A 17064-nucleotide genomic window follows, 5' to 3' on the forward strand; every position below is an offset into this window, starting at 1 on the left:
CTGCACCGGGAGCTGCCGCTGGAACACCCCGGCCGCGGCTCCGGCCCGGGGCAGGAGCTCTCCGGGGCCAGCACAGAGCGCCGGCTCCTCTCCCAGCTCCGCATCCTCCTCATGCAGAGGCACGAAGGCGGTGCCGGGAGCAGAGCAGAGCAGAGCAGAGCAGAGCAGATTACAGGCCCCGGCTCCAGCTCTGCCTTTCAGACTCCTATTTATACACAACACAACCTATGGGTTTTCACGGGCTGCCAAGAAATCAGGTTTGGGGGAAAAAAGAGGGCGCAAGAACTTTTCATCTGCAAGTCAGCTTGAATAACAACTTGTTAAAAAGGACCTTTGAAATGTAAATAGCAGTTTTTGCGAAGTCTATTAATAGTTTCAGTCCCTTCAGTGCCGGGTTTGTGTCTGGGCTGCTCCTCACCCAGCCGAGCCTGCCGTGTCCCAGCCCAGCTCCCCTCCACCGGCTCAGCCTGCAACGCTGAGCTCATGTTTGGTCTTTTGACAAATTTTCATTTAATGAATTGATTCCTACAGTTCATTAACATACCCACTTCCACTTCTGTATACACATATGTCTTAATTAGCTGCTCATTGGCTGTTTAATTACAAGAAAACAGCTGACAGCTGCCTTGCTGCATCCTAATGGCAGAGGGTTTGGAATGACTGTGTGTGAGCCTGTGACAACAAAGGCTTATTCATAATCCCATGATTTATGGCTAATACTTAAAGACTTCCACGTATCATTAAGTTTTGCAATATTCTGAGCAATTAACAATTAGTTGGGGGGGAGTCATCCTTTTACTGTTTTCCAAAGCAAACCACCACAAATTTTCTTCAAAGGAACATCAGAAAAATACACTGTAATAGGCCAACATTCAAATGGGATTTTTAACCCTTTTACGAAAATGAGCAAATATTTTACTTGTAAAGGGAGGAGAGCACTGTGACAATATTGTCTAATAAACTACGTTAATAAAATATTTGATAACAAAGGTATAGTGCCACTGAAAACAGAGCAAAAATGTTCAGTTTTACACAGGTAATAAAGACAGGAGTGAGGCAAGAAGGGCAGGGACAGCACACCAGGTCTTGTTTCCTGAAGTAACGAACCCAGATGTTCTTTGCAGGTACAATGAAGAAGATCATCTTGGGTCTTAAAAGACACAAGAGACAAAAGCCAGCACTGATAAACCTTTGAGAGCACGAGAAGTGCCCAGGAGTGCCCTGCATGGTGGCTTTGCAAGACCAGCTGTGCAGTCAGGTAAAGAGAGGGATCCCAGCATGCATTCGTGGGGCAGGTGGGCATGAACCAACACTGCTGACTGCAAAGGCAAGGCACTGCACCTGGAAATCCAGTTAAATTACACAGGTCATTCACAAAAGGTTCATTTCCAACTAAATTCCTTGCTGTGTCCCTTGAAACATTCAGGTATTTTCTGACAGCGTGGAACTGGATTCCACTTTCAGCTCTGAGAAGAGAGTAGGGATGTGTACAAACCACTCTCCCAGCACAGTCCCTCCTACAGAATAAAGGTTGGTAACGGGTTCCCACAGCTCATGGCTGAGGAGGTGCTCCATACAGATGCCAACTTTTTCAGTAGTGCTCCTACAACACAGTATTCCCAGTCTGACACAGGAGAACAGACTTCTATTTCTGAGTTGTGGCACAGTCTTTGTGTCATTCCTCATCCATGCTTCTGAGTAAAATCTTTATATGATTAATCTCATCTTCCTTTTTCCCCCCATCAAATGTTGTATACTGGATATCAGCAATGGTCAGAGAGAAAAAGAACCCTCTCTTTTAAAATTTATTTTATCTATAATAAGCCACAGGAGCCTTTCTAGATAAAGTATAAAACACAGCCTGGCTAAAAAAAATAATTTTTCACTTGTGGGGAGGAGAGGTGTTAATTTTTTTTTTTAAAGGCATATTCAAACTCAGCTAAATAGGCTGATGGGTTGGGAGCACTCAATGGTGCTTGTGCAAAACACTGCCACTAACTTCATAAAAACAGTCAGCAACATCACAGCAAGGTAGGAAATGAAAACTTCTCGAAAAACACTAATGGGTTTCATTACAAATCTTCAATTCTACTTATGTGAAATGCAATATAACAAAAAAAAACAGTCAGGCAACTTTCAACTCTGTGAAATGCAAGGGTTGCCAACCTGCAGAAGAGCAACAAGATCAGCAACAGGCAATTTGACCTGAGCTGGTCTGTGATTCCACACATACAGATTAGAACTGCAAAGTACGTCTTCACAACTAAAACCTCACTTTAAGTTTTAAATAAATTCTATTTCTGGTGGTTATTAGTATTTGCACAGTAACATTTCAGTTAATGTTACTACTGAGTAACACTGAAGTTCACACTAAACTGGAGTGAAAACCAGCAGGAGCTGAAAAGGCCCCACTTTGCTGCTGCTGCCTGTAGGTCACCCCTGCCAGGCTGGGGCTGAGAGGGCAGCAGCACATCTGCTCCCTCCTGCCAGCCAACCCAGGGGTGGGTCTGGGGCACTGGGCAGGACCCCCCTGGCTGCCCTGGGACTGTGGGTGCAGGATGTGCTCCAGAGCCAGAGCACAGCCAAGTCCTTGTTCCAGAGGAAGGTTCAGCAGAACATGAACAGCAATGAAACGTGCTCCAACCTGCAGCAGTCGCAGCCACAGAAAAGCTGGGAAAAAAACCCATTCCAACACACACCTGGCTCCCCTGGCAGAAGCCAAGCTATGCCAACCTTTTCACCAGCCAAAATAGTTCTGCTGGGTGAGACTTTGTTGACATTACTGTGGAAAGGTGTAGCACAAACAGAATCCATCAGCCACAGCAGGGCCTTTTAGTGCCGTTTAGGTCACGATCATTTCAACTCTTGCTGTGACTTGTGTCCACCAGCACTGCCCTGTCTGTCACTACCTGCAGGTCATCTGGGCTCTGGCACTAAGACAACTGAGCTGCAGAGTTATTTCTCTCCTGAAAGGAAAAGAACTCAGTTAACTAAGTTGATATTCATTGGCTTTTAAATTCTGCCTGAAAGTGTATGGCCACCAAACTTTATTGTGCTCTTCCAAGAGAGGGAGAAAATGCCAAACTCATGGGCCACTGTTTTCCTTAGCACACTCTGCCTTGAGGTCCAGATGTGTTTCAGTGTGCTGAGCACACCTGCCTGCTTGCCTTGCCCTCTGCCCTTCCCACCAGCTGACCATGCCAGTGGGATCCTCAGTCCTGCAATTTATCCAGCATTCAAAGGCAAATCCTTTGTTCTAACAGGTAAGGAGCTGCACACACATTCCTCACTATCAGCAGGCATCTGTTGTTCTGACTGCTGCACAAAGGACCTTTCTCCTAATAACTCACATTTGCATTTATTCCCGGGAAAGCAGTCCCTCCAAGGGAGCAGTGCTCCATGGACAGCCCTGTCTCCCACCTGCAGTGCCCAGGGCCTGCCAGCTCCTCCTCCCCAAGGTGAGTGTGAGCACAGGGGCTGCTCCCCCCCTTTCCTGCTGCTTCTGGAGGGGGCTTTGCTCACTCAGCCCTCAGGGGAAGGCCAGGCTGAAGAGCTGCATGAGGACCACACAGAGGATAACAGGGCTGGCAGCTTTCCTTTCCCTTCCTTTCCATTCCTGTCCTTCAGCAGCCACTCCTGCTCCACCACAGCCGTGTGGAAAAGGCCCAAGAGCACCACACCAACCTCTGTCTGTGTGCCAGGATGTTTGCCAGGGATCTCCAGGCAGCCTCTCACGTATCCAGGTCCCAGACCACCTAAGGATTAAAGAGGTCTTGGACCTTGAACACAACTGGATCTCCTTTGACAAGACAGTCCCACAGCAGAACTCTCCTGCAAACGTCTGCCACTTCCCTCAGCTGGCATCTGATAAAGGCTGCTCAGCCACATAAACCTGCAAAAAGTCATCACTTTGTTATCAATACATTTTCAGTGCATTTCTTGCATTTTCCATAGCAACAGCAGTCAGAAAGGGCAGAAGGTGCTCTTCCCACATCATTCTAAGATTCTTAAATTTATTCTTTTTCCTTCCTTCTTACCGATACTTCCGTGAGACTCAGAGAATGTGCTACTGAAAACACAAAAACCTTTGGAAAACCACAGAAGAAATCTTTATAATGTGAATGCAGAGAAGAAGGGCTTGTGGTTATCAAACATGTCAGGAGAGCAGACTAAAAACTGTCATGAATTCTTCATCCCTGAAGTGTAGATTAACAGGAGAAAACCTACCAGCAGGGGACTGCAACATGTACACACACGAAGAGAGCAACAAGCTGGAGCTTGGCTGTGCACACTGTGTCACCCCAAGCCAGGGCTGGCATCCTGCACTGGTGAGCAAAAGGACTGACCACTTCACTCCACTCTCACCTGGCATTGCCCAGTTTAATTCCTGCTTGTGAACAAAATAGAAATGCTGCTGGTGTAACCCTTGTTCACTAGAGTAACCAAGGTACAGCTCCAGGACAAAATCCAGAGCCCAAACCTCAGGCAGCAGTGGTTGTATTGCAGGCTGAACAGCAGGGGCATGGAAACACCACCTCCTGCCAAACAGAATGGATTTGTAACTGCAGCTGAGTACAAACCAAAACAGAGGGGCAGAGAGCTCTCACCTATTTCAGCACAGCTTCATACAGTTTACAAAGCAAAAGCAGAGAGGGAGAGGCAAGAAAGCCCAACTCCCCCTCGGCTGAGCCCACTGAGCTGACTCCTGCTGCTCTGCCTGAAGCAGATCATCCTCCTGTCCCTGTTCTGCTGACTCAGAGAAAGGCAGTTTACAGCACACACAGCACAACTGTGAGTCTGAGGATTGTCCTGAAATCTGTGGCAGTGCAGGTGTGTGTGTCACAGAAATGTACTATTTAAAACCCAAATAAAACCAGTGCTTCAGAATCCCCAACAGTTTTATATTCTTTGAAATGGAATCCACTGATCCTACTTAGGCCCAATGCTTGCTCTTTAAAAAAAGGAAGGAAAATAATCACTATCAAAAGGCTAAGTGCTGTTTTCAGACTTAATATTTTAGAAGCTTACCTTGCAGCCTTCACATGTAATGACACCATAATGGATTCCTGATGATTTGTCTCCACAGATCTTGCATGGAATAATTTCAATTTGAGCTGCAACAGAAGCACGCAACCAGTTAATTACATTTTCTTTTAAACACCTTATAAAAGCATTCCCTGATCAGCATTTGTACAGTGAAAACTAATAACCTGCTAAACATTATACTGCATTAACTATTCATTGCTGAACTGCAAGGATCCCCTAGAGCTTTGGACTAAATTATGGCTGCTCGTTATATAATAGCTTTTGGGTTATTAAAATGGGTCATTTGAGAAGGTGTTTAAGAACCCACAAGAAGGCTGGAATCAGCATTTCAAAGCCAAAAAGAGTAGGAGAGTTCACATTTTGGCCAAAGAGCTAAGATGACACTAGAAAGGTTTCTTCCAATCGCATTCATGTGAGATCATAGCAGGCAATTTTAAAGTTTGCCCTGCACCACTTTTCCCAGAGGGGCCACTCAGCTCCCATGGCCAGTCCTAAAGGGGGGGAACAAGGTGAAGAGCAACTGCATTTTGCATGAAAAATCCGTAACTTTTGTATCTGAGCAGAAAGGGAACCATCAGCACGTATCTGTGTGTGCTCTCCCACAGAACAAGCGAGGCAGGAGCACACACAGCAGCACTGAGTCCCTCCACTGCAGCCAGAGCAGTCGGCCCAGCCTGGAAATGCTGGGCAGTTGGAAGGTGTGGAAGCCCTCATTTTCTGTATTGAAATCCATCCATATAAACACACCTACTGAACTCAACTCGCTGTGTGATTATCTCTAAATCAAGCACCTTCCCATCTGAGCATGGAGGATTAAGAGGGGACTCCTCTATGCCCAGGAACTCTTTTGGAGTCCCTGGCTGCAGTATTTTACTGGCAAGTCTGTTTGGACAGGGTTAAGGCACTGCTTCACCCTATGGAATAGCAGCAGCCTGCATCTCCCATGTGCCTGGCTGTGCTCCCAAACACCCCCTGCTCCAGGCAGAGACTGGAGAGCCCAGGACAGCCCCCTGTGCCCAGGACAGCCCCCTGTGCCCAGTGGGGTCGGGATGAGGCTGCAGCAGTGCCCTGGTCTGAGCAGGACAAACACCCCTCGTGCTGTGTCCGGAGCTGTGACACGTTAGCAAGTGCTGTTCATCTCCTGAGGAACTGAAATCCAGTCACCAGCTGCCTGCCTGTTCAAGAGAGCTGCTATTTCATCCAGTTTAGCTATCCAGGCTATGACAACACATAAAATCCCATCTAATGCTACTGTCTTACAGTGCAGCAGCTTAACTTCAGTTGTACTCAACAGTGTTTTCAAAAATTCATGTCTGCTCTTAAAAACACTGCATTTTACATGCTATTAAATCCCTAACTGGCTGCTTAATATTAAATAAGAATCATCTTGCAGTGTTCCTGTGTGCTCCAGTTCACTGCAGCTCAGGATCTGGCCCAAACCATAAGATAACTATAAAGCAGGAGAGCAGAAGACTTGTACCACAGCACTGACTGTGCTGAAATATTCCTTCAAAACATTCTCCAGGTGACACCAAGTGCAATGATGGGGGCAGCTGAGCAGCACCCAAATGGGACTTATTTGCTCCCAGGAATCCAAGAGCAGCTGAAATGTCTGCTGGGGAAAGCAGTGCCCAACAGCCATGGACTACACTGCAGTTCACTGCAGCTTTCAGGATATTTTCATACAGCAGGACACCACTTGCATCTCCTTCCATTGTAAGGACCTTTGTATTCCTGACCTTTGATCCCCCACCGTCCTTGCAGTGACAAAACCACAGGCTGAAATCAAAAGGTCTGTTTAGGACACTTAAGGAAGGAAACACTTCTTCCCCCAAAATGGTTTTTAGTTCACTTTGCTCTCAGCAAACACATTAAAAACAATGGAGCAGGAAGTGAACTAATAAAAGGGGAAAATAACGTGTGTGCTGTTTCATTAATGTGTTACATAAATTATTACTGGGGCATCATATGTTTATGAACAAAGCTTGGAGCAGAAAGGGCAGCACAACCCCCCCTCACATCCACAGACTGAAGAACAGGCTGAAACCCACAGAAACTCAGGATTTGTACAATGTGCAGTTCAAATTCAGAGAGCAATCCTGTGGGCAAATTCCAGAATAGCTCTACCAAATCCCAGTGGTGCCTTTCCAACACAGGATTATTTCTCTGCTGTGCTGCAGTGAATCAGCAGCCTTGTGCAGCTCCTTGGACAGGGCACTGACAAGGCTTATCTCCACAGCTCCATGGCAATGTATTTTTTACATTTCCCATTTATATACATAATTACTGCCTTATTTTGAAGAGGTATGATATAATTGGATCTGGTTTATCTACAATCTCCAGCACGTTAGTTAAATCACCCATGAAGCCTGTCTATGCAATCCCTATTTCTTAAGCAACAGGACATTTGCAGAGGGTTTCTGAAGGAATGTAACATGCCTTCAAAGTGATGGCCTAAAGCTAGGTTAGTAATAGTCTAAAAGGTGCCATAATTAGTCCCAAATGCATTTTCCAGGGTGCTTTACTGGCAGAAGAGAATCTCCACAGATTCACAGGCTCCAGCTGTGCCAGCATTTACCCACCATCGTTTGTATGAGCAACGGCACCAAATCAGGTACTCAAATTTACATCTTCAAGGTACTGCCTTTCAATCAGGCACAGAGCATTTAAAACTCCAAGTTCCTGTTTCACTCAGAGACACAGGCCAGTGGCTGGATCTCGGCAGCAGAACTCACTCGGGACTGCCACAACCAATTGTAGCAGAAATGACTGCACAGAGAGATCAGATCAATTACTGCTCCACGTGGGGCCTGTGCAAATGCACTCATTGAAATGGAACCCCTGTCACGTTCATACACTTTCCACAGAGCATGAAAGGACTTAAAGATACTTTAAACTCACTAAATGCAAATTGCCTGCGCCAAGATTATGCATTTTTTCTTACAAGGGTGAAAATATTTTCCCCACTTTTAACTTTGACATGCAAATATGTACTTGCTAAAACCTTGTTCTTATGCAAACAAGGCAGGTGGGAAATATTTTTACATGTCAAGAATATGTTCCGACTTGGTTTCTCACATTCCCAGAGTTACTTAAAGCTTCCTACTGTGCTCAAATTAATTGTACCTGTTCTGTGCTTACATTTATTTATATGGTATATTTTTCAAGATTACATAAAATACTCTAATTCATGTTTTAGACTAGAATTAGCCTAAATTACAGTTTACAATTTCTGTCTCCTGGGGTGGTGCTCAGGCTGATTCTGGTTCATGCATGAGCAAATTATTTCTTAAATATGAATTGCAGAAAAAAATAAACTCTTGTGGTTGCTTAGAAACCACCACAGATACCCAGGTGACAGATGTAGTTTGTATTCCCAGATTAAAGGCCTAAGACTCTTTCACACCCTGAAATAACAGTGCTCCAGAATACTACCAAGGATGTCCTGTGCCAAAGGCAGCAATGAGGAGGAATAAAAGCTCAACCAAACCACCAAGAGCAACAAATGCGAGCTCAAGCTCCAAGAGCCACTGCAGGCACAGAACAAGCTGCTACAGAAACAGGTCCTGAGAGAAAGAAGGGACCATTCAAGGGCTGGAGGCAGCAATCCCTACAGACTGATGTCACAGCAGCTCATCTCCACAGGAGAGGGCCTCTGACAGCCACCACCACCTCTCAGTCTATGGGCCTTCACCTGGAGCTGTGCTATCACCAGACTTCCCTTCTGCAATGTCAGATGATCCTCATTTGACAGCAGGAGAAAGGAGTGTGGACTCTCATCTGCTCAAAATCAGACAGAACAGGAACTTGAGCCCAAGTATCACAGGGAAAAGACCCCTCTTTTTACCCCCTGAACCTTTCCTCTTCCTCCATGCACTGCCTGCACATGGCAGCTGCCTGAAGCAGCTCTGGTATGCTGCAATAACACACTGCCTCCACCTCACTCCTAGGGAATGTGCCTACCACACAACCAGAGACAGCACGAAATGACATCTTTTCCTGGCACCTGAAACACAAGAATATGCCTTATTCCCTCCTGTTCCCCAAACCTGGAACAGTTTCACTGGGTTTGCCTGCCTTTTTGGAGCTTCCTCCTCCAACCAAACCCTCTAGACAGCCTCTCCCTTTTTGTTAATTCCTGCACCATGAAACGTTGCTTTATTCCTTGTCCAGTTTGAGCAGGAGAGAAGGAAGAAAATCCAATTCTGTGTTTGTGAGGGAATGCTCTGCACGAGCTCATCATAATCTTGAATTTCTTCCCTTCTGACTTGTTGGGCAGACTCAATTCAGGGCTGTGCAGCCAAGTAAAGCACAGGGCATCCTTTTCCCCAGTTCTGTCATTTAAACAGAAACACACTGAGCCTCAACACAGCAAAGTGTATTACCAGTCCACCCTGAAGAACACATTTTTCAGAAGAAAAAATTATTTTCCAAAGACAGAAGTTTCTTCCTCCCCATTGAGGTGTCTGAATGAAATGTTTGTTCCTAGTGAATTAATTGTCTTGGGGTAGAGAAAGGATTTTTCTGTTCCTCCTCCTGCTTTCACACTGTTATTTTAAAATGGTACATGCACACAAATAACACTTTTTTTCCCAATTCACAACAGGTATGAAACCTCAGATTTGGTATCCTGGGAAGGGCTCTTCTGTGGAAGCAAATATTGGTTCCCATTCCTGCCTTTTAGGTGAGATTCACCTCGCTGACCTGAGCTATCTTGAAAGTTGGGTACCTGATTGAAGCTAATTGTCTTGTCTGCTTCTACAGTGCTGAGGAAGGGAGGAAGAAATAAAGAGAAAAGGAAAGGAAGGGAGAAAGAGAAAGCAGAAGGAAAAAGGGCATGATTCATCTTATTCAAGACAAGCAAAATGAACCCCTGAGTGGAGATGCCTCCTCTTCACTCAACAGTGAAGGAATTTAATGATACCTTAATTACAAGCCTAACTATTAGAAGGTGAAAGTTGGGTGAATCTGACTGTCTCTTACTAATTCTGAACTTAAAAATTAGCATTTTCTGGCAAGGCAAACCTGTGTGGGAAGTGCTCCCTTCCCCCCCAGTCCAAGGGGTCCCAACTGCCTCTGTGCTCTGGCACCACTGAGCCATGAAAACTTCTGAGATGTTCCCTGGCACAGCTCCCAGGGTAGAGAAATTCCAGGCACACACCTTCCTTTTTCACTCAGCAAAGATGGACTTAAGCACATCCTGGTTAGTCTGCCAGACTGGTCTCTATTCCTTAAAACCTCTGTGGGCACTGCACATCCTTCTGGGATCCAGGGCTTTCCGGGGGAAGCATCCTAAGCCAACCCCAAGTGCTGGCTGAGCTGAGGACTTGCCTGGAGGCTGGATGTGGGGTACACACAACAGCCAGGGTGGTAGCTGGGACCTCCTGGCTCTCGGGGCACTGCTCAAGAAGTCACCCCTTCCCTGACTGCAGCAAAGGTTTCAGTTCCTTCCCCGGACGTGGCTCACCTGTCCCCACCTCACTGTCCTGCTGCTCAGCCAGAAGGGCTCACAGACAAACATGATACACAGACAAATTGGGCCAACCTGCTTCTAAAGGGCTGCAGTTTGTGCCAGACATCCCTGCTAGTGCTGTTTGTAAGTATATTGATTAAATTAGGAGGCATGCATATTCAGTGACACAGTCATACATATTCATTGACTCAAACAAGGGTACCGCATGTAATGTGGTATTTAAAGCAACATGATATCTGATCACAAACTGAATTAACAAGGAATGATTTTACTATATAATATTCTAATCTTCCTGCATTTTCAGCTTCATTACCTAAATAATTTGCTCTGTCATGTACCCTCGGTAATTTGAGCTGGCTGCAAACCCCCCGCCTGCCAACACCTGCCGCTCCCAGCGCTGCAGTTCCAGCGCTGCAGTTCCGCGGAGCCCGGCGCTGGTGGCAGCACAGCTCTGCCACCCAGCACTGCACCCAGGGACCCATCCCCTCACAGACCCCAAACACCGAGTGCTGCTGAGCACAGCTCTGCCACCCAGCACTGCACCCAGGGACCTGTCCCCTCACAGACCCCAAACACCGAGTGCTGCTGAGCACAGCTCTGCCACCCAGCACTGCACCCAGGGACCCATCCCCTCACAGACCCCAAACACCGAGTGCTGCTGAGCACAGCTCTGCCACCCAGCACTGCACCCAGGGACCCATCCCCTCCCAGACCCCAAACACTCAGTGCTGCTGAGCACAGCTCTGCCACCCAGCACTGCACCCAGGGACCTGTCCCCTCCCAGACCCCAAACACCGAGTGCTGCTGAGCACGGAGCTGCCTGGGACACAGCTGAGGCGGTTTTACACCCCCCGGTCAGCGCTCTCAGCAGAGCTGTGCAATGTTCCTGCCCATCCGAGCAGAGCTGTGCAATGTTCCTGCCCATCCCTGGTGAAGGGGTGTTTATCCCACACACGGCCCCCACCAGAACGGCACTCTGGCCACGAGCAGGAGCCTGCAGGGATACACCTGGCAACAAGGAGATCCAGAGAACTACCAAAGCCCAGTATCCCGGAGGTTTGTGTCTCACAGCTGGACCTTCTCAGGTCCAGTAAGGCTGAAATTCCAGCAGAAGCCTTCCCAGCACACAGGATATTCCTTGTGTCTTCCTCTCCATCACAGATCCTCCTCTAGCTGAGCTCAGCTGTGCAGTGGCCCTCAGGGGGTATCAGATGGGGAACTTTCTGGGTATGTTTTTCCATTTTCACATCTTTGGAACTGCCGATGCTCCCAAATTTGGCCAAAATACTCTGGAAATCAGGAGGATTGGGGTGATGGGCAGAAGACCAGACAAACACAAACAACCTCTCCAAGCCTTGTTTCCTTAGGAAATCACACTGGTAATAAAATAAAATAAATACTGGGGTTATACTGGTACAAATCCTTTGAAGTCTGTGGGTGTGATGGGTGGAGTAGAAACGAACATGGCCACCAAAGTATTAATTAAAAGTAAAGTATGAGCAACACCTCAAACGCACGGGGCAGAAATGCTGCAATGCCAGGACAAGCTCTGTGGGCCTGGGCACAGCTGGATCCCTGACACTGCCCTCCCAACCCCGCAAACATTCCCCTCCAAAGGGTGTCCCAGGAGATCCTGACAAACAGCACAGCACCCCCGGAGCCTGCTGGGGCTGCAGGGCTGACTTTTAGCAATCAGCCTCAATTCTTTCAACCTGTCACTGACTTGGGCACGTTGAAGGTGCAGGAAGAGCTCCCGTGCTCCCGCCAGAATCACTTCAGGGCTATTGTTCAGGGCTACTGTTTTGCTTTAAGTCAAGAAATTTTACTGGTACAAATTTTAACTTAAAGAACCAAAGCTTTGCTGTCGCATCAAGGACTGGCTTCAACAAAGAATACCTGAATACCTAATGAGAGAAGGCAAGATGGAAAAGGGTTTGGGTCCTCTAACAGGCAAAACTGTTTTAGTGAAGCTGTTGTGTGAGGTCTCTATGTTTTTAATGTCATATTCAAATAGAAAATTGCTGAAAAACTTGAATGTCATAATATCGTAATATTCTTAATTTTCATGAAGAAAAATTAAACCCAAGTCCCAACACCAACAATGTAGGACTTGTGCAAGTGTTTACGAACACAAACAAGCTATAAATTGATTTAGGAGTTTTAGAGGAACTCAGAGAGGATGTTTACTCCCTCTCATTCACGTGTACAACACTGAGTGATTTTAATTTCCTTCTGTATAACAGTCTTCTCTCTCTCTCCACTATCTTTGCTTTACCCATCCAGAAACATTCTCATTCTGCTGCATCCAGACGTGTTCTCTTGTCCAGGACCACAGAGGAGAATCAACCCCTTGTTACATCTTGGGCACACAATTGACATCCTCCCACTTTGGGAAATCCAGGGAGTTCCAAAAGCTCCAGCTTTGTTATTGCTTTCATGAGCTTAAATCAAATAATGAAGATGGCTGAAAATACGGACACTGTAACAACTTCTTTTGAGGAGGAGTTAAAACCCAGAAAAACCCAACTCTGAATACAAATGTGTCTTTTTATAGTGGAGGAGATCCCCTCACTGCCACAGCACACAGGAACAGCCCAGTAACCAAGCTCCATAGCAAAGAACAAGAACTGGGAAAGAGGGAAGGGAGAAGTGTTTCTATGCAATGTCCTGTGCATTTCAAAACCAAGGCATCTGAAGACTAGTTTGATAATTTCCACGTGGTCAGAAGAGACTTCCAAATTTCATAAGACACCTTTTTTTTTTTTCTGTAACATTTTGACTTCTCACTTTCTTGGTGGCTCAGGTGCTTTATGAATAAACATTCAACGATTTCATCCCCCTTTTCTTCCTCTGGCTGAAAATTAACGAACACAGCTTGGAGTATGATTAATTTGACTGGGCTAAATGGAATTCTTGTTAGATAAAGCAATTCAGAAAAAGTTTTTCACAAGAAAAGAAAACTCACTGCCACTGCAATCATGTAATTCTCTAATGAAATATAATACAGTTTTAATCAAGGCCCTGAACTGCATGTCAAGAAATGGATACTATAAATACTATAATCCTCCCCAGTGCTGATATGCTGTGAGAATGGGGATGGTAGCTGGTGTCTCATTATCTATATAAGCAGGATAATCATTCTTTATTTCTACCTCTATCTACAGCTACCTCAGATGACTGGTGCTTACTGCCAAATCTTGGGTTTTGGTCTTATGGCCCAAGGAACTGTGAGCAGACCTCCAGAGCACCCAACCTGCAGCGTTCTGGACTGAAGAGATGGAAGCTGCCACAGAACTGCTCAACAGCCCTGCTTCTTGTCTGACTTTGTTACTTCCCTTTTTCACTTTTAAAAACCAAGCTTACAGGTTTAATTACACCCCTACAGAGCACTGCTCTTGACAAAATTGCACAAAACACAAGTTTTAGAAGGAATAGAGGTGTGAGCTCTTACCACAGGAACTGCCAGCATTTTTTCTACTCTGCTTTGCTCCTGCATTTCTTCCCAAGCAGCAAGTGGGGTTTATGTGCCTCCCTGATGTATTTTTTACAGGGTTCTGGAGTTCACTCAGGCTTTGACATCCCTAATTTTTCCTACAGAAAACCACTAACCCTGAGCATTTGTGAAGAGGAACACCTGCAGCAGGGGTACAAACACAATTCTGCCATGATCAAACCTACCCTGTGCTGCTAAAACCAACCACTGCACATTGTCTGTCACAGGAAAAACGACCAGCAGAATGGAGCTGGTGGGCCAAGATGTGTGAGCACCTTGAGGCAATGCCCTTGTACATTCAATCACACTGAGGTTCTCATAGTCTTTGCAACTTATTTTTCTCTTACATTGGGAAAAATAAATCTACACCAATTTCTCCTTCCTGAAGCTGGTCTTTCATTCTGTACTAGTAGTGGAGAGGGAAAAAAAAATGAAATCTGCAGGAGAACACAGTTCATTTATTTGCTGGAGTAAGCTGGGCAATACTAAATGCATTCTCCCCCTTTCCTCCAGAAACTTGTACTGAAAAGTTTAAATGTCTTTATACTTCTGTCCCACTTCCTAAATCTCTGGAAGAAACTAATATAGAATTGGTTATAATAAATAAAGTCTTGTAGAAATGTGGCATTTTGGAGTCAAAATCTAAATTACCTCTGACATTTGCTTCACAGACTAACGCACAGAGCCCCCATTTGATATGAAGTTTGCTACTCTCAGGTGTTGGACAGGGTCTTCTGAAGACTGGCATTTGTAGACTCCAACACTGCCCTCCCACCTTCTTTTCCCTAGTTAATTGTACTGGCTTAGGGCAACATCTCACATTTCTGTTTATTTGCTTGCAGTAGGAAAACAAAGAAGATCTTATCAACCACTTGTCAATTTTATGCACCACTTCAGCAAGTCAGCCACAGCTACCACAGCTCAACAGCCTTCACTGAAGTATTTTTCATAGGCTGCAAACAATCTGAAATTATCAACACTCTGAAGGCAATCATTTTAGTCCCTATTCCAATGTACCCACAGGTACTAGTCATAAAACAACCCCAAAACAAACAACAAAACCCACCCAAACACACAGACCTGGGAAAACCAATCACTTGCAACGTAGTGTCAAAGTTATTAACAATTTAACTTCATTCATTAGCAGGTGACAGGGCCCAGTGCCAAAGGGACAGGAGGTCAGTGAGCAGACTGTGGGTCACACACAACCTCATTCCTCCTGCTCATGGCCCGTTCCAGCCCAGCATTCCCATGCCTCACACAGCCCTGAAGGTGGTCTCTGCTCAGAGCTCCTCACCACCACACCTTCCACCACAATGCACACCTTTCCCTGGCCCTTTCCACTCAACCAAGCTCCACTTTGAGAGAGACTTTTCCCCAGAGGGAGCGAGTCAGTCTGGAGAAAGGAACATGGAATGAACTCAGAAGAGGTAACCAAGTAGGGGAACCCAGTAAGGCCTCTTAAACCAAGTGTTTGTCACAATTCAGCTTCTCCTGCCGTTTTTGCCATGCTGCCCACATTTTATAAAGGGTTTGCCCTCGGCAGAGATCGCTGGATGTCTTGCTGTGCATTGAGAAATGAGGTTCTGCACAATTAAGTTAGAGCCAGGCTGGTGCAGAAGCCGTGTCCTTCCAAGAGAGTTGCACTTCAATGAAAAACCACTCAAAACCTGAATTTACTTCTAGAAGAAAAAGTTACAGGGAAAAAAAAAAAACAAACAACAAAAAAGTGTTTCACCCAGACTTTCATCCATCATTCTGAAGTGACTACATCTGCATTTTTAAGATATTTTCTTTTTGGCTGTACATGAATTTGATGTCATTAAAAAGGCTTCCTTTGATGCTGTATGCCAAGTAGAATCATTAGCTTCTCACAAAGGTACACTCTAAATAGTCTAGTTTAAATTTTCATTTTCAGATGATTCATCTAAGAGATGAACAATAACAACCAAAACCAACTTGAGAACTCTAAACAGTAAAAAGCCTTTTAGCTGCACTCACTCATTTATTAACTCCCTCCAACACCTCCTGCCTGGATTCACATGGCAGCCAATACTGAGCATGAATTCTGCAACTCCCTTTGTGATTTATGGCCATTACAAGCAAATCACCACCAGGTTCCCTCACACACAAGGTTCTTCTGGGTCTGTATTCTGAATCTTTCTGGCTGACACAGGGTCACTTGGTTTTAATCCACGGATGCTTTCCACTGCCACTATTTCTAGCATGTGTGTTGTTTTCTCCCAGCTCCTCTTCAGGAGTCCTCAGCAGAGGTCATTAGAGGATTAATGAAGCCCAGGGACACCAGGGGAAGCCACATCCTCAGCCAATGCAGCCTCATCTATTCCCCTGGGGCTTGGAAGGGGAGCATAAAACACATTAACCATACCTAGGGTTCCTCCATTTCAATGAAAATAGCACTACAGCCCAAACCCCAAGAAATTATTTACAGCTGATAAATGTTTCCTGATATATATTAAGACACTCGCAAGTACAGACATCAGCAAAAGCTTACAGCGGTTTTTTATGACGCAGGCCCAAATCTCTGCTGAACAAATATCTGTGTTTTCCTCCCCAGGAAAGACACCTCATTTAGCCCCTGCCCCACCTCAGAGGGAACAGTATTAATGTACATGTGGGATCAAAAGGAAGGTTACATCGCTTCTGCAACAACTGCCTGGACAGGTCACAGAACTCCTTGATAGCCTTTGTGGTACTTTCTTGACTTGCACAAAGGTACACGATGGTCCTTCAGCTCTGTGAAGTGGCCCAGGGTCACCTGGCTGGCCAGGGACGATGGAGAAGCCACAGGAGGGCAGCTCTGCCTGTCTGCAGCCCGGCATGCACTGCTCCCTCTGATGTTCCCTGGAAAAGGGTACAGGAGGAAAACACTATGACCTGGCCCCAAAAACTGCACCAGGAGGGAGAATGTGCAGGATGGTATCAGAGGAGATGGAAGTTTTATGGGTTCTGGCTTACAGCAAAATAAATGCACCATCAGTTCTATCAAACAGCCTCAAAAACACTCCTGTCACAGAGAAAGCTTTTTTCC

The 17064-nt window shown here is 45.8% G+C and overlaps 1 protein-coding gene across 5 annotated transcripts in view; it reads right to left on the reverse strand.

Moving 5' to 3' along the window:
* RORA (RAR related orphan receptor A) overlaps positions 1-17064 on the reverse strand; it is a 388788-nt gene that overhangs the window by 19444 nt on the left and 352280 nt on the right. For all 5 annotated transcript variants that reach the window (XM_051770519.1, XM_051770515.1, XM_051770517.1 and 2 more), the window contains one exon: positions 5029-5114. In XM_051770519.1, coding sequence (XP_051626479.1) covers positions 5029-5114 — 86 coding nt within the window. The remainder of the gene's footprint in view (positions 1-5028; positions 5115-17064) is intronic.

This window comes from Manacus candei, unplaced genomic scaffold (assembly GCF_025592945.1).
Source record: "Manacus candei isolate 608988 ecotype Guabito, Panama unplaced genomic scaffold, ASM2559294v1 h1tg000119l, whole genome shotgun sequence".
In the NCBI taxonomy this organism is placed as follows: domain Eukaryota; kingdom Metazoa; phylum Chordata; class Aves; order Passeriformes; family Pipridae; genus Manacus; species Manacus candei.